This window comes from Streptopelia decaocto (genome assembly GCF_964273445.1).
Source record: "Streptopelia decaocto genome assembly, chromosome: 13".
In the NCBI taxonomy this organism is placed as follows: Eukaryota; Metazoa; Chordata; class Aves; order Columbiformes; family Columbidae; genus Streptopelia; species Streptopelia decaocto.
Window position 1 is genome coordinate 3877799 of NC_138668.1, and position 26427 is coordinate 3904225.

The following is a 26427-nucleotide window of genomic DNA, read 5'->3' on the forward strand; positions in this document are numbered from 1 at the left end:
GCGGCCCCGCCCCGCCCCCTTCCGGGCGCCCAGTGTTTTCAGGGGAAGGGGGCGGGGCCTGGGGAAGGGGCGGGGCCAGGGGCTGCACGTGTTTCCTCGTGGGGGGGCAGGAGCTTTAGGGGGTGCGGGTCCCTACGGGGTGTCTGCGGTTTTAGCGAAGAAAGGCTGAGAAGGGAAGGGAGAGGGAAGCACCGAATGTAAAACAGCAGCGGGAGTTATTGATACAGGGAGGTTTGTGAGTGAAACCCCGTCCTGCTCTGCCGGGGTAAAGCACATTGTGGGGGGCAGTGTCTGCGGCACGGGAGCATCGGAGAATCGTGTGGGTTGGAAGAGACCCTCAAGATCGAGTCCAACTGTCACCCCATCCCTGTCACTGCCCCATGTCCCTGAGAACCTCATCTCCATGTGTTCAACCCCTCCAGGGATGGTGACTCCAGCACTGCCCTGGGCAGCCTGTTCCAATGCCCGACAGCCCTTTGGGGAAGAAATTGTTCCCCAGATCCAACCTCAACCTCCCCTGGCGCAACTTGAGGCCGTTTCCTCTGGTCCTGGCGCTTGTTCCTGGGGAGCAGAGCCCGACCCCCCTGGCTCCAAGCTCCTTTCAGGCAGTTCAGAGATCAGAAGGTCTCCCCTCAGCTCCTGTTCTCCAGCTGAACCCCCCAGGTCCCTCAGCCGCTCCCATCACACTTGTGCTCCAGCCCCTCGCCAGCTCCGTTCCCTTCTCTCCACTCGCTCCAGCACCTCAAGGGCTTTCTTGTCCCGAGGGGCTCAAAACTGACCCCAGGATTTGAGGTTTGGCCTCAGCAGTGCCCAGGACACAGGGACATCATCATAAATCAGAAATCGCCACTACGAGACCAGAGCTCCCGCTCGCCGTCTGGCTTTGTACGTCCTGCAGAAACAGGCAGAGACTGGAAAATTCAACTTGAGGAATTTAACGGGCTTGCCAAGCTTCCATAAAAGAGACAGTCAGTTCCTTGAGCTCTGTGAGATTGTTTTCAGAGAAACATTTTGTATCTTGTCTTCAAGAAGTTCACGTGGCGCAAACACTCCACAGCAACCCCCTCTGCAGCCGCTGGAGCAGGCGGCAGGAATCCTCTTTTAGCTACGTCCACATACCAAAAGGATAGCAGAAAATAGCAGAAAGCAGGAACACTTCCCAAAAAGCATTTATTAAAAGAAACACAAAGCAGGACCAGCGTTTGACAGAGCACTGAAGGACTCGCAGCATTGTTTTTCCTCCAAACCATGAGGCAGGAGTTGTTCAGTCCCTGCTGCTGGCTGGAATGAGGCGGTGGGTACATTAGCGGTTTTGATCCCATTGCGGAGTTACTCAAAGAATAAAAAACTATTATTGAATTGTGTCCCCCCCGCTCTTTTTTAACAAAATCTGCACAGATTAAAGAAACCCTCCCTTTCAGATTGAGAGGGAAGGATCCGCGGCAGCGCACACCTGATACCAAGCACTGATCGTCCTCAGATCATCTGCCCCCACTTGAAAACCACTATTAATTAGGAAAAATAACAAATAGGAAAGCTGAGATTCATCAGCATTAATTAATCTTTCTCCAGCTCTCATTGAGGAGGGGATTATAATTTCATTAATGAAAACTGAGGTTTTGGAAAAAAACCCAAACAAACACGACAAGTTATACGGTGAGAAGGGAAAAAGATTAATGCTGGTAATTAATTGGTTAAAGAGTGAATGAAATAAAGTGTTTTACATGGAAAGAAGGATTTCTGCCAGGGCAGCCCATACAAATCTGTTAAGTCGGGTGCATTTCCACACCTTGAGCACCGAGTGACCTCCCAGGTCCCGCAGAGGTGCTGCCTCTCCAATGGCATCGGCGAGAAAACAACGATGCCCAGTATTGATGAGCGACCGGTCACTGCCAACACCTGGATGGCTTCATCACATTGAATTCTGCCTGTCAGACACACCACTATTATCATCTTTTATTTAATCTTACTCGGTATTTTGTAAAGCTGCAGAATTTTTGACAGCAATATTTTCCTGTGGTTGCTGCCTCCCTCCTCCAGCCCAACCCCGGCTGCGCACGGCACCACCACACTCCTTAATTATAAGTGTATCGGTTTTCCTGTGACTTCCATAAATATTTTAACAAACAAAACGGTGGATACCAAGAGTTTAAAGTTGTGAGTTTATTGCATATGTAACAAAAATGAAAATGACCTCCTGGGTCCAGCCTACTATACAATCACTGTTTATTCCAGCTGGTTCCATAACCACATTAAATAGAACTAGTATTTCTTTAAATACTTTGATTTAGACATAAAATGAAACATTAGTGTACAACTTTCACAAAATAAATCTGCAATAAAAACAGTGGGAAGAATAACAAGGATAGCAGCAATACTTAAACATGACATTACAAAATAATAAATTAAAAAAATACATTATAAAGTGGTTGAGGAACAAAAAAAAAGATAACAAATTAAAACCAGATCCATACTGTGTTTCTGGGAACTTGCTGTGCCACGCGGCCCCGGACCTGGGCAGCGGCTCCAGAGGGCCCATGGCTGGATCATTAATTTACAAAATCTGTTGGATTTTATAACCACCTCGACCTGAACCGAGTACAGAACTGCTGAGCTAACGCCGATTTCACCACCTGGAGCTTCGAGCAGCCTTTTTGTGAAGCGGGGTCTCATCTAACATAATGCCCAAGCTAACGCTAACGTTCCTAGAATGTTCTCATTTCTTCCCGATTTACAACACGGGCAAAGTGGTGGTTTCCTACATCCCTGAGCAGGTAGGACAGGCTGATGAGCAGGATCAGGGCGAGCACGGGAGCTCTGTGCCGACGGACCAGCTTTGGGTTTGCCTTTAGGGCAGGAACAAAAGACAACGCCGTACCTTGCGCTTCCTGCAGATCCAAGAGTCTCCGTGTTACAAGGTGGAACGTGTAATGACAAAACGGACACTGGACTCGATGGTAATTCTTTGGGCAAGTTTGAGAAGTTAACAACCAGTTCAAGTGCTGGCAGAGCGAGTGGGAACAAACATCCAAATTCCAACAGCGGAGGTTAATCCCAACAGCTCCCGAGACCTCCGAGGGTCACCGGCTCCAGCCAAGTTTGCGTTTCATCCTTCCCCGGCCTGAAACCAGCCCCGGGAAGGCCCAGCCATCGCTTCAGCTCTTTATTTTCCTCCATCCATCCATCCATCCAGCCAGCTTTAAGGCCTGCCTCAAATGCGTGTACAGAACAATACAAAAAATGTCTTCATCGTCACTGAAGTGGCACAAATTTGCAAAGACAACGCAATGGGAGAGGTGGTGAAGCTGTTTTAAAAGAGAACTGAAATAATTCAAATGACAGCGCCCTATTCTCGTTACTGTCAGCACGGAGGAGGTACCTTGACAAGGGCTTTTAAATACAGCAAAAAACAGACGGACTTTTCAAAACAACACTCCTTGCTTATTCTTATTTTGTGCATTCAATCAAACACTGACCTAGCAAAGACATTAGGAACTATCATATGCCAGCTGTGTCGCTGACATGAAGCTACTTGACCTACAGATCTCCAAATCAAGGGCCTTTACCTTCACCTCACCTGGTGTTTACTGAGCCAGCTGTGCTGCATGTAGAGCTTGTGTGACAGGATTCTCCTTAGTAGTGGGCTTTAGTATATTTTTCATGTTTCTTTCAAACTCTTTTAGTGAAAAGTCCACATGAGACTGCATGCAAAGCTTTTGGGCGATAATCCATTTTGCCTTTCCCCCCCCCACCCCCATCTGACTGGTTTATTGCACATTCAAACGTACGGAAAGGATGAAATACACACTGTGAATGGGTACGACTTCACAGCCATATCAAAAAGCTGGGGCTGTGGGGATTCTGCTACTCGGCCCGACACCGTACAGATGCTCCTCTGCAGACAGTTGTGTTTCCTCTCTCTTCTGCAAAAGAGTCACGTAGTTTCATTGACATCCCAACAACCAGCACTGCAGAAACTGGTCCCCAAGTGCCAGAAGATTCCTACAGAACGTGGGTCTAAATCCGCCCCTCCTGGACAGTCTTGCAGGATGAGCATCTTTAGCCACCCCGTGCAAATCGCACAATATGGTACAATTTTACACCTCCGATGCAGTCCTTACTCCCAACAACAAATCACAAGAATTATGGTCAATGGGAAAAGGAAAACCACAAACGAAACAGAGAAAGACACGAGGGCTTTGACAAATGTCTACTTTCTGTCCTATCACAGTTTAAAGCTATTGTCAAAGTCAATTAAAAAAAAGACAAAATAGAAGTATTCCAGTAGACATCTTCTACGAACAACCTCTTACCCACAGCTGAATTTCAATGCACTATTCCATAAACATCACATCTGTTAGAGGTTTCAGTAATGGATCTCTCTAAAAATCAGGCTTGCCAAAGAAAAAAATCCTATACAAGTAAGTCTGCTTTACTTAAGTTTAGACACGTTTGATAGGTAACTGGGTCTTTCCAAAGCTGCGTTATTTGTTAAAATACTGTCTCATCATGGTGTGCAAACTGGAAAAAATGTTAGTGATTCAGGTATTTGATTTGCTTTTGTTTCCCCTGGGAAGTTGTTTTAGCGATGTGTTAGAGAACAAACCTTTTAATATTAGTTTCAGATATTTGAAAAAATAGCCTTATATGGCTCTCTGGAGAAATTTTCATCCCTACAGAACTGAAGTCATAAATTCTTCCAATAGCTTTCCGTAACATTTAAAAACGTACTCACTGTATACTTACCCTTTTACCTCAACCTCCAAATAAACCTTTCCCAAGGCCAAAAACTTCAGAATTCTGCTCTGTTAACTCAGCTTTTCGCGATTTCCATGAGAGTCTTACAGTTTGAAGTCACACAAACAAACCTCGGGTAAAACAGTGGTACAGAAATCACAGCTTTGGGACTGAACAGACTTTTATCCTCCGTCTCCTCCTCACGAGGCTTCTTCGCAAGGTACTTACATCTGAACGAACTATGGAAAGTAATTCTGCAGGAGGAAATAACCGTTTTCATGTGCAAAACAATTAGATTTCAGCCAGGACAACCAAAAAGAAATCACACAATACCGTTTGAGCTGTCCCAGATTCCTTCACTTTTCTCAATGTGAGCCACAGCTTCCACTGGGAGCTTCCTGCTAAGGCAGAGCTTGGATTTCTTTACCTTTCAGTTACATGTTCGTGTGGAGGTACTTTCTGCTAGAAGTTTACTCTTTGAACCGCTGTTTAAAATGTGCAACGCAAATTCCAGTGCCAGTCAGACACTCTGCACCCGCCGGACTCTACGAGGGCTCAAGCTTGAGTTAAGACAGACCAACCAGGTACTGCTACCAGCTGCAAGTCCTCAGTAAATCCAGCTCATTCTTAATTACATTTTGATTCTCCTATTAAAAAAAAAACCCCACAGGTCACTGACCCTATCACAATATGTGTTACAAATCTAGCAGAATATCCTGTGTAACCAAAGCCAAATGCTGAACTTGGCTGCATTTCGTTTTATGGGGGATGGAAGAAGAGGGAAGGGGTTATTGTAACAAAAGGGAGAAAACCAAAACCGAACAAAAAAAGAGTTGGAAACCACCAACAAAAGCCCCTACCCCCACCCTCATCCACCAGCGGCGCAAGGGCAACAGCCCCGTCTCTAAGTTGTCCAGAGTTCCGATGCTTCAGACAGCTTAGCAGGAAGTTCACAGCAAGCTTCTTCTAGCTTTTTATTTGGTGGTTCATGAGCTAGCATCTGTTTCCTTTGGTTGCTTTTTCACTCCACAGCAAACCCACATGTCTCTTCCACAGCTGTCAACAGCTTCTCATAAAGCTTCTCGTACGACTCATAAGGCGGAATGTCAATCCGGTTAAAGCTGGAGGTAAAAATAACAAGACATTGCAGCATATGAATCTGAAATATGTATTGGGGGAAAAAATAGAGATAAGCTACGAATAATATAGATAGAATTTGTAAAAAAGAAATAAATCAAAGAAAGCCTCAGCCACTTCAGTGGCTGAAGGAGACAAGATAAAAAACAACTGTATGTCTGCAGCAGGAATAGGAACTTAATAGGGAGGAGGAGGCAGGTGGCAGATGCAGGAGACGTGCGAATAAAGCGAGACAGCAGGCGGCTCACTCGCTGCTCTGCCTGCAGACAACATGTGCCGCTGCCGAAATGATTTCCTGCCCCTGCTAGAGCGAGACTTCCGTACCGGAGCTGAGCTCTGTGTCCGTACTGTACCAAGAGCGCATTTCTCCTACATTTTACATCTGAAAACTACTCTCTGTAACCCTGCGTGAGGACTCACTGCTGTGAGTCATTTCTCGGTGAATACCTTTGCTGAACATGTAGAAATACACTTACAAACATCTCACTGGCCAGAATAATCAACTCTGGGCTAAATGAAAACCACAGATAGTACAGAAGACAAGCTATAAGAAGAGAAGTTGATTATTTTGCTGGCTGTGGAGTACAGATGTTTCCAAGTTAGCAAAGGACACGTGGGAGTCATCTCTGTGTATCCCAGGGCTAATCCATAGCCAGGGCCAACAGGGATGACTCCTTTAAAGCAATACAAAGGGAAAGCGAGCACCGCCATGCACAATGTTTGCATCTTACCAAGTGTGGGCTTTTGGAAGGTTGTCTGTGTTTGCATCTATTAAATGGATGGTAAACAGTCTGGGTCCTGCAGCGCCTGTAGAACCTTACAGACAGACATTCTAGTTAACGCACTTCACCAAACCATCACTCACGCACACAGGTTTTGCTCCTCATAGAAAGGCAAGAGAGAAAAATCACAGTTCCAGCTGCGAACATGTCACAGGTTAAATCTCTACATCAGATTTGCAGCGGGTGAAGGGGCGGCAGAAGCGACAGGGCTGTTCATGACACTGAATTTACAGTATTTTGGAAAGCTGCTAAATTTTATTTTAGCAAAGCTGCACCTTTAAAAATGTAAAGACTTAAGTGCAAGAAGGTTTTCATTGTAAAACAGAACTGTGTATTTTAATTTTGAACATCAGTTTACCATCAGCCGACAGATGGAACGTTACCAGGAGAATCACAGCAGTCTAGGACACTGCCACCTTTTCTGATTAAAAATTTGTTTTTAAGTCTAATGGTTTGTTCCCAAACAATTAAGGGAATACAATTTTCATGTGGAAAAGCTGTTTGGTCAGCTCTATAATCATGTGTGTGCTTGCATGCAGTGATTTTAACATCAGTCCACAGAGCTGGAGGAGACTGATAAGCTCATATTGACACCGGTCAACGTGCAACACGATGACAGATTTACCAGCTTCTCTCACTATCAGCAACGGCTGAAGCGTGTTCACCATCAGCAGAGCCACTGACAAATGAAAAACTGCTCTTGGGATCTAAAGTTTGTAAGTGCTTGAGTTACCCAGTAATACGCTGATATTTTACAAGGGGGTAAGTACCACATGATTGTTATCTCTGTCGCCCACCACAGATTAACTCGGCCTCCACATCAGTCACCTTGTAAAGCCTTGAAACCCTGAAGTGGGACACGCGTCGAGCCCGTCACAAACTGCAGCAGCCTTGCCCTTCTTTCTTCGTCAAACGTTTCCACCGCTTGCCAGAACCACTTGACAATATTGCTGTCTGCCATGCAGTGCTTTAGACGTGTGTTTGACTTCCAGTCGTTCAGGTCTATCTTATCCAGGCCTCCGATGATCAGCTGTTAAAGGATTAGAAAAACGCTTTAACGTTCAGGGTCGTTTCAGGTTTGCAGCTATAAAAACATACATCCAACGATGTCACGAAGCCCAGCGTTCTTTGTGTGCTTGAACTGCCTTTTTGATGCATGGTAATGCTCCAAAACTTTAGAAGAGGCAGTAAATCTCTCCAGTTACACCGTCATGAAACTGAGGCCAAGGAGTATATTTCCAAGGAGTAGAATTTTCACCAGAAACTAGAGTCAACAGCCCATTTGAGAGCTGCTTTGTTAAATCTGTCCTACCTGAGAAGGACAGCACATCGTGATGAGGGCACAGCACAGAGTGGGAAGATGTGATGACTTCTACCCCACTACACAACATCGCTGTTCTGATGCAGGTCTGTCCTAGAGGTGCCAATACCGACTATGACAGAATCTTGCTGGGTTTATGGCAACCTCCTAGTTGGTTTGTTGTTCCATAACCCACAACAAGACACAGAAGCTTTTCATCTGTTTTCTGATGTCATTTGGAGAGGCTCTGACACACACCAGACATGTTACTTCAATCTCTTCCCCAGATGACACCAGGTTGCAAAACAATGTAAAAGAAAGTCACTGCTGGCCATGAATCTAACAACCTGCCCTGGCAATGACAAATCAATGGCATAAAGAGAACTCAAGACAAAATGCGCGTCATATTCTAAATTTCCCCTAATATTCCATACTGAGGCTCACATTTCTGAGAGTTACTACTTAGCAGCTGCCTTTTTGTGCCACCAAGACAGCACCCACTCGCACTCATTTACATTATTAGCACAGTTGTGACTGTTGTGACGCAGACAGTATTGAAATATTTAATGGATTTTTAATCTGCCTTTTCAAGCAGCTGGCAAATGGAATGCAATAACTTCATGGGATTAATTAGCGCGTATGAATGACCAGCATGCAGCTAGTGCTTCTAATACCACAAACGGTCCCTACTCCACAGGTTACCTTATTTATTTAAAAAGGCAAAAACAGGAGAAAAACTGCTACAACGGGAATTATTTTAAGGGCTAGCATTTTGCACCTCAGGATTAAATGAGAAGACAAATTAATTTATTTTCTGTATGCTTTACACTTCTATTTTAGTCCCTGTGCATACAAGAACAGCCATGTAGGAAGAGAGTTATCGAAAAACACAAGTTCTGGGGCAGAAAACATGTAAGGTCTTGCCAACAGTTCCCCAAATGTGCAGCACTCCCTCCCTGCCCAGACCACCTGCTGCAAGCATCAGTCCTTAGTCAGACAACACGCTGTATTTGCCTTGCCCCGTTTAAGTGGCCCTCTCAATAACATTAACCTAAAGAATGTCTAGAATAAACAAAAAAGGGGTTTGGTTAAACAAATATACAGCTTTCTGGTAGGTACGTTGGAATCAGTTTTGTTGGTTTGTTTTGCTTTAAATCAGTGCTTGACTGTGGATCAGACAAATTACGAAACAATATTCCATGTGGGTAAAACATATACCTCAAGTTCCTTCTGGTCGAAAGGCTTAAGGAGATGTTGAGGAATAAGTTCATTAAAACCTTTCTGCAGAGCCAGGAACTGCGCCTCTATTCCTCTCATAAATCTCCAGTTTACATACAACCTGCATGGGGAAAAGAAAATGTCAGGGATGATGAGCTGGATAGGACTGGGCTTTTTACAGCAGTGCTGGAAAGTGCTCGTTTGACAGAGGAACTTGTTTTAATACACACATTTTGTATTATGAAAGAAGTGCTTATCAGTTCCTTTTTCCATCAACAATTAATTATGGTGAGAAAAAACAAAGTACAATTCACAGCTTCACCTTCCCAGGTCTTACAACAGAACATTGTGTGAAAATGCTTATGTCATTTATGACTCAAGTATTTCCCCACAAAACACTTACTTCATTAGCTCCACTATATTAAAAAAAATTAATCTCTTTACTATTTTCTTGCCACTGCATTTGCAGGATATATTTCTGTTCTGCAATACCTGACATATTCTTTCTTGTTCTCTTCTGTCACTGGAATATTCCTGCCGTTTGGTTTGAGTTCGTGCTGTAAAATCCGCCCAAAAGCGTTGTGTTCCACACAGAACGTATGGTCCAGAACCGGGGTGATATCGTTCTCTCTGGCAACACAAAGACAGAGGGTAAACCTGGTGGGTTTGATATTTTGATAACTCTCAGTGGCGATGCTGACAGTTTGTTATTTGAACATTTAGCCTTCGGGATAAACGTAGTAACTCGCCACCTGCATTTCACACCACCAGAGGAACATTTCCACCATCACCGATTTCTGTGTAGCTTAATGCATCCTGAAGAGCCCGACCAGATATCTCAGCCTCACTATTCTAATTCTAGTATTACTCAGGATAATGAAGAAATAATGAAACCCTACATACACAAACACGCACACATATATGTACAGACACAGAGCAATAAACTGATCTGCTGTTGCGTATTGGTGTGAAGCATGGAAGAGACCAGGTAACTTTAAATATAAAATTCAAAAGAGCGTTTAATAAAAAAAAAAACCCTGAGCTAATGCAAAGCGGTGCTGAGGAGTCTCCAAGCTACACTACGTGTTGGATTTTTTCCTGAACTCTAAGAGTACAGAGGCCCAAATGACTTCTATTTATTTCCATTTTAATCCAAGTTAGTTTTCTTTTGAACAAAGCTGTTCTTTCCCTCAGAACTCTGTCCTGACTTTGGATTTTGATACTGTGATATTCTACCACACCCATGCATCGTTCAACAATTTAGTATCTACTCTGCTGCAAGGAGAGTTAACACAGAGTTTGCAATGAGAACTTTTCTTCAAGTACCTTGAGCTTTTTGACAAAGAAACAACAGTTTAATCATTTTGTACATACCTCCCCCATTACAAAATTTTGGCAAACATTTTCTATAAAGCTTTATCTCACTATTGCCAACATACTCTACCCCATCCTCTCTACAGCGAGGTAATATATAAATACAGTACTTACAAAATCCAGACTAAACTTTTGTGTAATTCTGGGTCAACAGATTCCAGATCGGAGAGCTGAATGGGTTTCCCCAGAAGCTGTTTGTAAAAGGGAACTGTGAAACCCCCGTTGATATAGTGTCCATGGAACACAGCCAAACCCATTATCCGACCAACAAAATGGAAATAAGACAAATGGTCCTGAAGGGAGGGGAGAAAAAAATCAGGGAGTGGGAAGACACTGACATCTTGTGGTTACATCTACACCATCAGTTGTATGTTCGGTCACGTTTTCTGCAACCCTCTGGGCAAGAGGAGCCACCGTTTTCCTCATGGCATAACCAAGAACAGAAGCGTTTAATGATTAAATGCCTCAAACAAGTCTCTGCGCATTACCTAACCAATACATTGGATACAAGTGCTCTAGACCTCTCAAAGCGCAAAACTCCTGAAACGAAAAACCACATAAATCCCTCAGAATCCAAGATATGACAATTCCAAACAAATTAGTTTATCGTTTGTTCGACCATCAAAACCCTTTTGCTCCTGAGGAAGCAGGCCGTGTGCTCGCTCCCTCCATGTTGCTTATAAACTGATTTTGGAAAACTGAGGCCTAAGTCCTATGGCTGAGATTCTTCCGATCTGTCTCCCTCTGTCTTACAGAGTAAATGTCAGGAAATGTCATCTCAGGAAAAATACCCCTGTAATAATACAGAATTGTGGCTCCTTTTAGTGTCTGCATCAATACAAATCCTCCAGTGAGGAGAAAAAAACCCCAACAAACGAACACAGCAGCTTATTGAGAAAGGGCACACAAGGTCCAACAGGGGGAAGATGCTCAGGACATGATGCTGCTCACACAACCGCCCGCGATGATGAATTTCACTCCTGGACATCATCTCAGAATCCGAGGAGCCTCAGAGAAATCAGATGTTTATCAAAGGATATCTCCTCTCTTGTGTTTGTCATTTCTGAACAAACCTCTCTGCTCCATACTGCATCAATGGAAGACTCATTAACACTTTCTGCTTCACCCATCAGGTTATGCTCTTGTCACGGAAGAACAGCTCTGACAAAAGCTGCAGGGAACGTCTGTTAAAGCAGGTATGTTGCTCAGAAGTTAACACTTACAGGATTGATAGAAGAGTCTGGGTTGATTTGCAGCATGTAAATATTATCTGTAGAGTACTGGAAGAGTCCGTAATAGGGATTTAACATTTCATGGCACAGCAAGTACAACCATTCTCTGAAAAAAAGAGAAAGTATTTTAGGTGCAACTTCCACTTCAGTTTCAGACAACACAGTCACTGTGAATCAAACTAGTCATCAGTTACGAAATACTTGTTTCAAAATCAGATCACCTTGTCCTGCCCTCCATTTGCAGACCAAAAAGGTACACTTAAAAACCTATAAAGTGTCTCACTCCCCTCACAGACAGACTTGTTCAAGTTTAGAAGTACTGAAGGGATTAACTAACAAGCTGTTAGACCATCAACAACTTGAGTCTGAACAAGACCCACTTCCAAACCCATCCTGCCTTTGTACAGAGTTCTGTGTTTTGGAGACTGAGAGACTCACTCCTGTGCCACCCGTGCAGGATAAAGAAATGTTCACAAAATTGGCTGTTTAAAATCGGTTCAGTCACTGAAGGTCTTTAGAAAAGCTGTTCTTCTGCAAATGCTTGATGACTAGGGAATCTCTGCTTTCAGCAGACAGCCCAGAAGGGGCAGAGAGACCAAATGCATTAAAAGAGGGGGGTTAGGTAAATTCTCTCACCTCAGTAACATACAAGGACTGGAATGGAACTCAAGCTGTTTCTGACCTCCCAACTCATCATGACAAATACCCCGTGATTATTAAATTTGGAAAGCCATCCCAGGTCCAAAATATTCAGAGGGAGCAATTATGAAAATCAATTATGAAAACCATCAGGGCAACGGGATGTCAACAGCAGAGACACTCAAGGTTGCCTCAGGTACAGCAGCTCAGAATGTTTCAACTTCTCTCCTTCGTCCAGCAATGGGTTCCTAAAAGAGACCTCAGTGGGTGATGCAGCTTTTGTGGATTGAGAAATTACTGAAGTTACAATCGACTTCAGATCTGATATGACCCACAGGGAATTATTATTTTTAAGAGGGAGGCAAATCATCTCCAAAATTTTAGCCTTTGTTTAGGATCAGGTCATTTCCATTCCTGCTCCAACAGACCAGAGGACTCCCCTGAATGTGGCTGAGACATAACATAAAGGAGCCTCTTTCTTCACAATCCATTCACTGGAAATCAGACAGGTGTATTTAACAAAACTTTACTGTGATTTGGATTTTGCTCCATAGTCTATACGCTTCTTGAAAGATCTCACAATTTGAGCAGATCGCACTTTCAGTTATGAGAGTGGAGCCTATTGCTGGGATCAGCACTTTCTCCAATAAGATCAATAACCAAACCTGAACAAGCCTTTTACACTCAGCGGGTACTGGTGATGAAACCAGAGTACCTATGGGGAAGAGTGGAAACAGAAACACCTCGATCTGGCCTTAATTCCAGTAATGTTTGCAAACACAAGTTGTGCCATTTGATTTAGTGTGAGCCTTTGACAACAGGAGGGCTGCGGGACAACTGATAAATCACATTTCCACATTCCAATCTACCATGATGTGAACACCGAAGCTACAAACACTACCTATACACTAGACCACAAATAACTTACACACACCATGAACAGATAATTTGAAAGGGAATTATATCAGCCATGGGTTGCTTTAAGGATAATTTTACAGTTAAAAGGTGTCAGACAACCCCCCAAATCTCACCTTGCTACTCCTCCATAATCCAGGCCTTCCTCTCCTCGAAATTTCACCATAAGCCTCTTTTTCAAGTCCTTTGGCCTCATCTTCATTATCTGACGGTAGGATTCCTACAGGTGTATTTTTTACAATCAGACATTTTATTTCCTTTCTGTAATTGAGTCTACTAAGATACATTACTGTAATACATAGTTACTCAGCTACACAAGACATTATTCTGCTAACGTGCTAATCTAAAGCAAATTCCAAGCACGGCTCCGTTAATACTTGGTCATATTCACTGCCTCCCTCATGAAGCAGAGCTGCTATAATTCAAGATCAGTTTTACTTAACTATTGAGTGACAAAAGCTGCCATTAGTAGTGACAAGTCAATCAAATACCTCAAATATTTCCTCTCTGGATACTTCGATGCGACAGTGACCAGCTTGTGGTTGCTGAAGAGAGAGCTCATGTCGAAGAACTTTCAACTTTTGTACCAAGTCTCTTTCATATCTTTGTGCAGGCAACTCCTCGCCATCTTCTAGTGAGCCCTCGTTCGGAGCTGGCAGAGCCTGCTGGCTGGGCTCTTTCAGCTGGCATTGATGGCTTTGAAAGGGAAGTAACGTATTTATTCGAGAAGCATAATCAAAAGGAATATGTAAAACAACGATGGAAGAACTGATCAAGCTTCTCCAAGAGGAACCTGGAGTGAAATGCATATTTAGCTGGGTGAGTTCCACAGCATCGTTACCCTGTATTCGGGGATGTAGAAACACATATTTACAATAAAGAGTTTCGACATTTTTAATTTCAATTTTTATATGGCAATACATTGGAATCTGGAATATTGTGTCCAGTTGTGGCCCCTCAGTTCCAGAAGGACAGGGAACTGCTGCAGAGAGTCCAGCACAGGGCAATGAAGATGCTGAAGGGAGTGGAGCATCTCCCGTGTGAGGAAAGGCTGAGGGAGCTGGGGCTCTGGAGCTGGACAAGAGGAGACTGAGGGGTGACCTCATTAATGTTTACAGATATATAAAGGGTGAATGTCACAAGGATGGAGCCAGGCTCTTCTCGGTGACAACCAATGACAGGACAAGGGGTAATGGGTTCAAACTGGAACACAACAGGTTCCACTTAAATTTGAGAAGAAACTTCTTCTCAGTAAGGCTGACTGAACAATGGCCCAGGCTGCCCAGGGAGGTTGTGGAGTCTCCTTCTGTGCAGACATTCCAACCCGCCTGGACACCTTCCTGTGTAACCTCATCTGGGTGTTCCTGCTCCATGCGGGGATTGCACTGGATGAGCTTTCCAGGTCCCTTCAACCCCTGACACTCTGGGCTTCTGTGATTGTGAGAAGGCTGTGGAGTACGATCACTGAATGCTGACTAAGCAGTAATTAAAAAGTTTCTGCAGTGTTTCCCCCATTCGGAGACAACTTCCAAGAGCAGAACACAAAGAGAGACCTCTAATGAAACAAACAGCAGCTTCCTAAGTGGAACCATCTAACAGCTGTCATGGATTTTATTCCAGCTCCATGCAAAATAACGCTGGGGATTCCTGACACAGTGGAAGTACTGCACCTATGGTTATTAAACGAGAAAGATGTACTTGTCCCAAATAGCTCCAGCTTCATACATTCAACTATATTTATCAATCAGTGCTTTATTTGGCTTGTGGAGAAATTATTTTTTGATACAAAGATTCCCCAGCTGGCTTCAAGCACAGATAAGCCAGTGCCAGGAAAAAAGTCTGATCTTGGGCACAAGAAGCACTGCCAGGCTGCTCCAGGGCTGCTTCTCCAACAGTTCAGCTGCCTTTGCAGGATGCAGAGCTTGAGCTTATTAAATTCTGCTAAACCCGAGCCAGCTGTGCACAGCACCAGACTCCAGCTGGCTTGATATTCGTGTTGTCTGGAGCTCGACGAAGCCAGTTTGGGTCCAGCACCGAACTAGAACTGCTGATCCAGAAAGGCAGGAGCTGATGGTGGTGGAAGCGCCTGGCAGAGCCTCTGCCCCACAGCCCAGCATTTCCACAATGTATGTTCACTCCAGCACAGCTTGGGGTAATTGTGTCAAACCAGTTTAAAGAGATCAGCGTTGTGCTGAAATAAGGAAGCCCTCCCTCAAACCTGAGCACTGCAAAGCATAGTAAAAACTTTTTTGAAGAGTCTCTGCAAAAGGGTTTAGATAAAACCAGCACTGAGAACAAATGCTCAGGCTCTGACTAGAGCACTGGTTGCATCTGTTCCCCAATATCGTTATCGTGCCGTTTTTCAGCCCCTCCTGATGCTCAAACTATAGTTAAAATTGGACAAAAATAAAAGGTTTAAGCAAGGTTCTTACTTCATGATGTGATGTAGCCGTGGATCTGTGAATTGTGTGGTTCTGTTGTTGTGATCTACAAAATATATCCTTCCCGAAACTGTACTTCGAACTTCCCAACCTGGAGGCAAAGGTCCCAGTTCATCACAATTCACACTGTTAAGGTCTCTAAGAAGAAAAACAAACAAAACCATTTCCTGTGTTTGAAAGGCTTTGAAAGCACCAAATCCATACAGTTTAAAAATAACTTGAATTTGCAACTTCAGGATCATTCAGGTGATGACAGGGCTTCTGAGGGCTGGAAAAAGAGGAAAAGACATTTTTTCATAGCAAAAACTTCATACAAAAAATCCCGTTAACACTAATGTGATCCACGCGCAGAAAACCAAACAATTAAGCAAAGGCCTCTGCACCATCCATTGGGTCTCCAAAGACCCCAGTAAGTTAAGAAGCTAAGGCAGGCAAATACTAAAATCACGTCTAAAAACAATCACCTCGTTAATTAGACAAGGTTAAAATCCTAACTATTTGACTTCTAAAACATTGAGAGTAAGGCTTTACCAACACATTCACCCCTTTCATCCTAGATCAATGTTTGGTCTCATTCTAAGTGCTGCTAAAGGTTGTCATTCGCTTTAAGGTTGTATTTGAATTCAATACATAGGATGTATTTACACCCACAAAGTTGAAAGCACTTAAGAGCCCAGACAGCGCAGTGGAAAACACTAAGAATGGCAAGAAAAGGAAGGAGGAAAACAAGTTTATTTTTAGATAGAAAAGCTATTGTTAAGCAAAGTATTCTCTAGACAGCTGGCATGGATTCATCTTTTATCCAGGGCTGGAGACACCCCTCTATGTATTTCGTTACCTAAATCTAACCGTGCAACATCAGTATAAATGGGTAAACTGAGAAACTTTAGAAAAGGTAGAAACACACCAAAGGCTCCAACAGCGTCAGAGGGAGCACAAGGCAGCCGGGGATACAGGGGCAGACAGACAAGCCTTTGTTAGGCTCCTTAAAGGAGATTATGCTTGAAAACATTTGTTTCAATCAGCTGTGCATCTGAAAGTACTTTAGAGATCTGATTACAGCAAGTTTTAACCTCCATCTGTGCTAAATGCCAAGGTTAGGTTTTTGCACGGCAACTTGGGAGTAGGAAAGCCGCCTTGAGCTCAAATCAGAGCGACCGCGGCTCACAAGACACTGTTGTGCCCACTGACATTGCTGGTCCTGAAAACCTGGCTCTAAGATTTGTTGTGAGAAGCAGCGGCACCTTTTATCAGACCAACCAGCATCACTTGAAGAAGAGACAAAGCTCTGGGCACACAAGCCTGACACAAATTACATGAGTGAATGTTCTCCCAATGATACCAGCTAATCTAACATCACCTATTTTCTCTCTCTCTCAACTTTATTTTTCATATCCTTCCACACACTGTGGTTTTATCAACACTTTTATATCACCATGTTATATCATTTTTCTAATATCCCGTATCACATTCATGTATTATCATGTATTATTCCCCCTAGAATCCGGTGTGCAGGTGGTCCAGAGAACAGCCCAGATTCAGAGCTCCTCAAGGAACAGCACCAGACCTGAGTCACAAAGACCCGGATTAACTGCAGGTTAAGGTTTAAAGAGGCTTTACTCAGTTAATCATGTGGAGGATTCAAATTTTCTAGCTGCAAATCATGGGTCTAAAGCATAAAAAACCTCAACACCACTCCAAGTTTAAAGATGACCAGTAATCTCTCCTTCAGTTCTATATAAGTGAGCACTAATAGAGCAAAAGTTCGATACTCAAGAAACAATGGCTTTGAGGAAGGAGTCACTTTTTCATTCAATTTGCAGTCCAAACTGTTTTCATACAAAAAAATAGGTAAGATTCAGAAATCTGTAGCTTCATCAAAAAACAAAGTCACATGAACATTTTAGGAAGAATGTGTCAAACGGGAATTCCTGAAGGGCTACATATTTCTTCCCTTTTGTTTGAAATGAATCACAAGTAGACAACTCTTTCTTTCAAAAAGAGCAATTCTTAACATTTGGTGAAAAGGTAACTTGAAAGACCCCAAATGATTCCTCTGCTTGTAGGTCTCCCTTTAAATTTAGCCAGGCCACATCGTAGATTTTTGCTGTTAAAGATACAGCTCACTGCCATACACACATAAACTAAAGAACCTGACGTTGTAACTCTAGATACATACCTTGGTATCCTCGGGTCATGCCACGTGCTGACTCCAGTCTGCGTGTGCAAAAAATAAACCTGTCCCTGTACCGTTGTTCTTTGTTCTATGGAAAGGGAAGAAAGATTATTCCTAATGACAAATCTGAAAATAAATCAGAATAAACAGTTTGTTCAGAGACATTCACACATGAGCTTTCTGTCGGAGCTACGAGAAAGTCCTTGATCCATCCCACCTGATCTCTTGCAGCAGGGGCTGCTTTGTCCTTACACACTTTCTTCACAAATTCACTTGAGTACACATTTCAGTGTTCTTTCTGAAACTCACAAATCCATACACCAGTATGTTTTAGTTTGCATTTTTATTTTTAGATCTTGAGACAAGCCAAACCCCCAAACTGGATTTCTTTACTCCTAGATTTGGTGTGCTCTTTTCCGAGATTTAAATTCTCCTTAATCTTATCCTCCCTAATCCTCTGTACTACTGGCTTCTTTGTTGCTTTTGTATTTTCCTGATCTTTTCTCAAATGTGGGCTCAAACCTACACAACATGCCAAAGGGGAAGGAAAAAATAGCATTTCTGCTCTAGTTTAAAGAGCTCTTGACATTCGTTCTCCCTAGATACGCAGCCAAGATTAGCAGTGAATGTTCTGCAACAGCATCATACCACAAACTCATGTTTAATTTACCATCAACCCCTCCGTGTATCCTGGCGTAACCAACTGCTAATTAGCCAATCTCAAACTCCCATCTGCGCCGCTCAGTTCCTTTTCCAAAATGCAGCCCATTAGATGTAGACGGATGCCGCACGTTCTAACAGGTAAAACGCATCTCTTTATTAAAACGGGAGAATTTTTCTCTTAAGTCTTTAGGGAAAGCTCCAGGTTTCTAGTTCTGGAAAAGTCTTACCGTAGCCTTCTGGTAGGTCAGGCGACTGGTGACCGTGGGGCCTGTTCTGAGGTGTCTGTACATGACCTCGGACCTCAGGCGTCCGCAGCCGCTGGGCCTGGAGCCGCTGGTCCTGCCCGGGGGACTCGACGAAGCGACAGTTGCCTCCCCCAGCAGCGCCCGTAGTGTCTGTGTATGGGGCTGGTTCCTCCATAAAGCAGCTCAGCGGCCTCCCCGGCCCGGAATCTTCATAAACCGTTCTGAAAATGGGGAAACTTCAAGAGTTTCCATCACAGAGACATGAATGCGGAAATCACCGTTTCGCTCTCTCTCTCCATTACTTCAAACATGGCAACTTTTAAAACAAGATACACCACTTTCTCAATGTTTTCACACCTCAAATGGAAGTGCTGGAAGCACCCGTAACGCAAAAATACCAAATCTACCCAGTTCAGCTTATTTACTTCAAGTAAGTATCCAGCTATAATCTTACTACTGGAGACATATTCCCACACAATATATTAGTCACACTGGTATTTAATATTTCTAGTGTTAATGACATGATTTCCAGATATAAACCATTTTTCTAATGGAGTGTAAAGAAAGCAATCCTTACCCTTCATTCTCCAAAAGCCCTCTACAGTCTACTACGGAACCTCCTGTGCCTATTCTGTCCCGTGTCTGTAAACTGACTGAAATAAAGACCAAACAAATGAAACTTAATAATAAAAGAACAAGTGTTCCCTTAAAAATAACATAAAGCCAAACAATCCACATTTATACAGGGGAAAATATTAAGGAAAGCTATATCCTGCTCGAGAGCACATCACTTACCAAAGCTCATTCTATAACCCTGAAGTTCATTGTTTTTTTTAACAATGGAGAAGAGAAAGCGGAGGCATCACAACATCAAAACTTAAGCTGAGTCTATTTCTGTAAGTATTAAATGTCAGGGTTTACATCTGTGTTTCACGAGGACCCTGAAAGGTCAGCTGGAAAGGAATTGCTCACCACTAGATGTCATCATGACGGTGAGAATTTGGATTTTGCCAAATGTATTTATTTATCAATGAAAAGCCTGGGTTGGAGGGCAGCAAAATGATGTAAGATGGGGTAAATGAGTCATAAAACTAGCACTGTCCTGTTGAAATTTGGAAATGGGTTGCATGAGTCCAAGGTATCAAACCAGTAATTGGCAAATTTCCTGTTAATTCCTCCAGATCCTCTTTTCCATGTAAGATTATCTTTGCCTGTCGCCTCAGCCCTAATGCAGTCTCACAGTCATGTTTACCCTTCCAGAGCTGCATTAGAACCTTTGCCAGACATATTCCCTCTTAGTAATATTGTTTCCCACTATCAACTGAGAGAAAACAAACTCCTATGTAGGAGCACAACATAAATTTTTTCGGGTAATATGATTTAATCCCATTAAAGTCAGAAGAAACACCACAGAAAAGGCACAGAAGCACTAATGACTACAAGTTTGGTTTTTTTTTAATACATCATTTGTCCATATAGTAATTTACTCAACAAGATAAAGGTTTAGCCGAGAGTATTCTTACCCACTATTTGGCCTCGTACGGCATCGGTATCCGTGGGGTTTAGTTTGCATAGATCCAAACGTTGGTCTGCAAATGAGAATTGGAAAGATCAACAAAATCCTGCGTGTAGATAAAAGGCAGGAAGGTTCTTGATCGCACCAGGTAGGAATTGCTCTTACATCCAGTATCTTTTAGCCTGCTGATGGCGTTGGAGAGGAGCCGCACGCACCCCAGGAAGCCAGCTCCCTGCTTCTTGTGGATTTTTTTATGGTTCCATATGCTGATGGTTATAGAATCTGTCTTCCCCACATATCTAGAAAAATACATATTAGAAGAGCAATTTTAGAAAAAATAACCTCTTTCCACTCCACAGAATTTATGCTTTATTTGGTACAAATTCTGATACATTTTAGTACCTTGGTCATGCTGCTTTATTATAAATACAGAAGTGCTTAAGCCTGAAATGGTGTTATTAATTAATTACTGCGCTACGATTTCACACAGCACGTTAAATTGATATGGCTGCAGCATGAATTTAACTACAGACAGCCTCATTAAAAGCTACGCAACAAGCTGATTAATGTACAGAACTGTCAAATTTATGTTTCTAATAAACTGAAGGAAATAAATCACTGTAACAAGGACAATCTTTTGTATAAGCTGGACTGCACTGCTCCAGCAGAGCTCAGCCTAAGCAGCTGTGCTGTGTGCCTGACACCCAAATATTTCCAAATTCAAACACCTTCATTAACAGGTAATTTCTGCTTGCAAAAAATCAGTCCTCCTCAGCAAATGTGACGCTTCTCACTAACACAAAATGAAGATGCAGCGTAACCCCTGCATTCTGCTTATTAGATAAATCATTTTTGAGTCGTGTCTTTATGAACAACTCACAGGTCGTAATGCTGGTTCCACTTGGGGTCCAACGTGTTCTTCACAGTGTCAGTTGAATGGCACTGACCTGACCCATCAACAACTATTTTTGCAAACGGGTCGGGAAGTCCTGTGGAAGGGAAAAGGTGCTGTTAAACAACATGCTTCGGAGCTTGTTGCTTCCAGGATGACAATATCATGAGCTCCTGCTTGTTCCCCCCTCAAGAAAGGGAAGCTGCCATTGTCCCCAAACTGCTTTAGTAAATCCAAAATGGAGAATTGAGTTCTTAATTAGATAATGAACTTCCGTCACACAGATTGGTACCTGCCAAACATTGTGAAAGCTTTTAAAAAACAAAAGGTTAAATGTGCTTAATTTAACAGTGACCCATGCATACTGATAAGCTGTGATTTTTATTCAGTCCTTAACAGAATATTGAGACTGCGGCGCTGGGATGTTTTACCGGCACCCTTGGCACGCTTTACAAACAGAGGCATCTTTGGGATGGACGCTCTTGGTAGCGCACAGAACTGGAAGCAGCAACACGCTTGTGCTCTCATCGTTCCAACTAGAATTTTTGAGTTCTTGGGTTTTTCTAACTCTGGAGTCTACGCTCTCTAAGTACAACTCAGGGTAACGGGTACTCGTGTAGTAACACAACGTTACCGCAAGAATGGACCCGCAGAACAAAGGGCACACATCGATGAGCCACGACAGTAATGCACATTCTACAAATCAACCTGATTAATCAAGAGCGGAAAGTTATACAGTCAGGGCATACTCACTGAAGAAGTCCTTCTTTGCAAGATTCTTGGCACATAACACTGCAAAACAAAAGAGCAGATAAAGACATCTTAAAACCATATAAAAATTGTTTTTCCAGCAATCACACCAGCTACAAAACTACCTGATCATAAGTCATTAAAAAAATCACTCAAATATGAAATAGGAGTGTTGTTTTCTTTATCTGTGATTGGAATATGTATTTACATAAAGAAAAAAAACCACTTTGCTTTTGTTCTATTGCTACAATATGCAGAAGACTTAATGAATGCCTCTTGGTGTCCAACCCTAGTTTGCTTACAGTGCATGTTTACATGAATAGTAAAGCAGAATTTTGTTTGTTGTCTCAGAACCCGCCTATTTTAGAACCAGTTTCTGAGCCAAGGATGGTTGTGGGACTCCTGGCAGAGACCCCCGCGCTAAGTCCTGTCAAATACAGCGCAAACTGCTCTTTGCACACTAAAGGTACGTGATACCTTGTAAAACAAAACATGGGAAATACGCTATAGCGGTGTAAACAGTTTGCAAATACCAATAGGTTCTGTGGGAAGTACAGCAGGGCCTCGCTCAGCAGAAAAATAATGTGGTGATAAAAAAATGGCATCAGTGTGTTTTCCTATGAAAGAGCCACAAACGAGACATCGTTTCCCTCTCTCCAATTCTACTTAATAGCGCAGTAGTTTAAGTATAAATTAGATCAGGAAACTCACATCAATCTCCATTTCTCCTATGTCTATTATCAGCTACAAGCTTAATTTTGCTTTTCAATAAGGACCGCTCAGTACAATCTCAGCAACCCAAGTTGTTCGGTGTCCATTAAATTCTTCTAACAGGCCAGTAAAAATAACCACGGGGCCAATGATGAAAATATTAGAGCTCTAACTAATGTAAAACTAGGATCCAAGAGAGGAAGAGAACTCTAGAAGACCCAACTATTTTTGAGGTAGTGCCTTTCCCACCCAGTTGGGATCTTTCTTTGTATTGGGGAAAGTGAAGATGTGGTATTTGTGGGAACAATCCTTTTAAATATATATATATATCTATATATATATAGATATATTTACATTTCTACTAGAATTCCATCTCTCAACAAAGCAACATTTCCCACCTAACACAGGCAGCAGAATAAAAACCGCCTCACCTCACGTGTCAAGAAAACAGACCAAAGAACTTCACAATTTAACCCAGATGTTCATGGGAAAAAATGCATAAATCCTCTGTATTAGTAACAATTAAAGCAGCTGCACCAGGAAACTATTTTTAGAATGGATTAAAAATGACTTATTTCTTACATTAGTTAACTGCATAATCAGAGAAAAAGCTTCTCTTGTGTTTTGTTTAACAACTGACCGAACAAGAGAAGCCTGCAGGACTATGGCAACTCGGCCCAAACCAACCCGGGATTACAGACCCAGCGGCCGCTGTTCTCTGAAAGCACAACAGAGCAAACCTCGAGTTTCCTCTTCATTCAGAGCAAAAATACCAGAAATCAGGGAATAAGTACAGGTCAAATCAGAGCTTGTATGTTCCAGTACTAGGCAAAAGGAATTTTAAAGTTCCTGTGAGTGGTGGAGCTGCTTTTTCTTTAAATAAAATCATTCATTTCACTTCCCCATCCCCAATTTTAAGAATACATTAATGAGCTGGAAAAGTATGCCATCTGTAACTATCTGCATATAGTCTGACTATATAATTATTACCTTTATTCTAGATTTCAGGTGTGCTTTCTAGAGCTAACTAGCAGCAGGAGTTTCTGAAGCTATTATTGAAGAACTGTATTTTCTCCTTTAACTCTTTTCCCCCCGCCACAGGGTTTCAGTCGACAGCAGAGGAGCCCGGCTGCCAATTCCAAGCTGCAGCTTGTGAAACCTTTAATTTCAGCTTGCAAAAATCACTACTCCTTCTTGTAAGAAAAATACTGGCACAGGACCTAATAGCCGAAATAAACCTTGATGGAGCAATCTCCAGAATCAGGCTGCTCGAGATGGACCACTGGCTCAGTTCCACTATTTGCACATTAGACCCATTAGAGCAAAAAAAAAACCAACCAATTTTTTTCAAGTGCCCTATCACTTAAAAGCCATAAATTTCTAAATTCCCGTAAAGAAACAGGTACCAAAGGGACATTCTGCTCTCAGCTGGGTATGTGCCAGATTTGCTTCTTAAACGCTCTGTCCCCAAGAAGACTTTAGCACAGGTCTGACTGCTGCTCCTCCGAGCCCCAAACCCAGGAACTTGGGTAGATTTAGCTACAAAGGTTTACAAATTATTAATTATTAATTTCATCCCTGCACCAGAGGCAGTGCAGGAGAACGGGATGGATACTCATCTGCAAACCAGGCACTCAGACGTACTTTGCACAAACCTCATTTTTGCCTCATTTCCAAAGAGCTTTTTCCTTTTGCTTTCCTTTCTTTTAAAGGACAAAGGTCTAGGGCTTGTCAGCAGGAGCGATCTCCCTGCATTTGTTGCAATGTTACAACAGGTACTAATTCTCCTGACTTGGGCATTTCCATTCTGCCTTCTCAAAGCCGACCGACTTGTTTCAGCTTGACACAGTATTTGTTTACACCCCGCTCTGGATTGCTGCACAGCACCCAAGAACAATTCTTGTTTAATACAACCGATCCCAAACAATACTGAAACACTGTCTTTACAGCTAGATTATAATATTTATAAAGGGATGGGAATGTCGTTTTTCAAGCACCTGCCATTATTGAGATAATTTGAAAGGCCAAATCAGCCAGCTGGGTAAAGGACTAGTGTGAAAGCGGATTTGGCAGGAGGTGAAGAAAGGACGAGCCTTGTACAAAGTCAGTGTTCACCCTGGGGATGCCTTCGATGCAGATGGAACTTGAGAGCGCCGCGCGGTTCCTCTGCCAGCCCTGGGTTGTCCGTCCTGCTTCCAAAGCACAAATGAATCATCCGCTGCGGTTCAGGAGGTGCCGCAGGAACAAGCTACAGACGGGTGTAGTAAGGAAAGCACAGCGAGGCTCCCTCGTCTGAACAACCCAACTGAGAATTGCATCAGAAAGCTGCTGCTTTTATTTGATTCCTTTTTCAGTACCGAGACACCTATCTCTGCAGCAGCGGTGTTTTTTCATTAGGGAGGCAGAGAAAAGGCAGCCTGGGTGAGGAACCATTTCAAATATCCGCAGCCTACAGAAATCAAAGCCTGGGTGTGCAGGTTCTGAGCTGTCAGCGCTCCAAGGACGGCGGCGGGGCTGCGAGAGCCCTCGCATCGCCGGGTTACCACGGTGAACACACCCCGTCCCAGGGCACCGCGCTGAGATGCTACAACCGCTTTCAGCCGCACGGTGCTAACGTGCTACGACTGTTTTCAGCTAACGTGCTACGACTGTTTTCAGCTAACGTGCTACGACTGTTTGAGTAGGTCCCAGCCTGTACCAATGCAAAATAGGAAGTAAATTTGCATTGGGGACTGCATTCATTCACACTTTGTGAATTAAAGGCAAGAGTCTCCTTCCTCAAATTAAGGACTTTTACACGTGGACAGGATCTGAGCTAACGACGGCCTTCAATTTAGTACTCGAGTTAATTCTGAGGACAAGACAAACCAGCAGCATGGCCACATCTCCCTTAGGAAAGCAGGGGAAGGTCACACGAACGATGCTGGCACATCCACCGCGCAGCCACCTCTGCCTTTGATACGCCAGGTTAATCATTTGTGCTTGTACAAACAGGCAGCTGGATTCCAGGATACATTCATTTTGCTTTCTGACAGCAGACAAACACAGGCCAGCAGGCTGATGACGTAGAAAGGACTCTACTTAATGTTTACTTCTGTGTAGACCATCTATAATCATGGAGATATGTAGCATAAGCATTAAAAGCATCAGAGGTTGGCTGGTTTAAGATCCAAGCAAGAAGCAAAGAACAACAATGGAGGAGAGAGGAATAAAGGTCCTGACACAGAATGAAACTAAAGTTATCGCATACCATTGAAAAATAAAAAGGGCCACAAAGGAGGTCAAATTTGAAGCATTCAAGTAATGGAAACATCTCAGCCGACGCATCAAAGTCTGCTTGGCTTTGGACTTGTGACGCTGGTACCGTGTGCTGGGGTTTGGGTTGCTCCATGCACACCAGCTTATGGGCTGGTTTCCACAGCAAAATTTCTGCCATTCTAAAAAACCTATTTTCAGAAGGCTGCATGGCAAAACTAATATGCTCGAAGTGTAAAAAAAGCCTCCAAAAAAAACCCAGAAGAAAGCAAACATCAGCTATTTCCCCCATGCTGCTCTAACACCCCAAAGCGCTGTGGCCCACAATTAAAATCTTTGCTGAATCTGCGATGTGAAATCACATCTCCAAATGGTTCAGCGTGTTTTGTGGAAAATACTCCGAATACCACAAGCCACCCCTTCTGAACCGCCTTTCGAATGGCT

At 43.1% G+C, this 26427-nt stretch overlaps 1 protein-coding gene across 5 annotated transcripts in view; it reads right to left on the reverse strand.

Annotated features, from left to right (window-relative positions):
* Positions 1-2154: 2154 nt before the first annotated feature.
* SMURF1 (SMAD specific E3 ubiquitin protein ligase 1) overlaps positions 2155-26427 on the reverse strand; it is a 44633-nt gene continuing 20360 nt past the window's right edge. Inside the window, exons 2-18 of one of the 5 annotated variants that reach the window (XM_082064983.1) lie at positions 22021-22059; positions 21256-21364; positions 20541-20674; positions 20383-20448; positions 19437-19512; positions 18842-19080; positions 17955-18039; positions 15767-15913; positions 13826-14030; positions 13451-13554; positions 11772-11886; positions 10663-10841; positions 9667-9804; positions 9175-9295; positions 7485-7686; positions 6606-6681; positions 2155-5858 (exon numbers count right to left, since the gene is read on the reverse strand). In XM_082064983.1, coding sequence (XP_081921109.1) covers positions 5759-5858; positions 6606-6681; positions 7485-7686; positions 9175-9295; positions 9667-9804; positions 10663-10841; positions 11772-11886; positions 13451-13554; positions 13826-14030; positions 15767-15913; positions 17955-18039; positions 18842-19080; positions 19437-19512; positions 20383-20448; positions 20541-20674; positions 21256-21364; positions 22021-22059 — 2135 coding nt within the window. In that variant the 3' untranslated portion in view covers positions 2155-5758. Of the gene's footprint in view, positions 5859-6605; positions 6691-7484; positions 7687-9174; positions 9296-9666; positions 9805-10662; positions 10842-11771; positions 11887-13450; positions 13555-13825; positions 14031-15766; positions 15914-17954; positions 18040-18841; positions 19096-19436; positions 19513-20382; positions 20449-20540; positions 20675-21255; positions 21365-22020; positions 22060-26427 lie in introns of those variants that run through there. The other 4 variants (XM_082064982.1, XM_082064981.1, XM_082064980.1 and 1 more) reach the window with 4 other exon arrangements.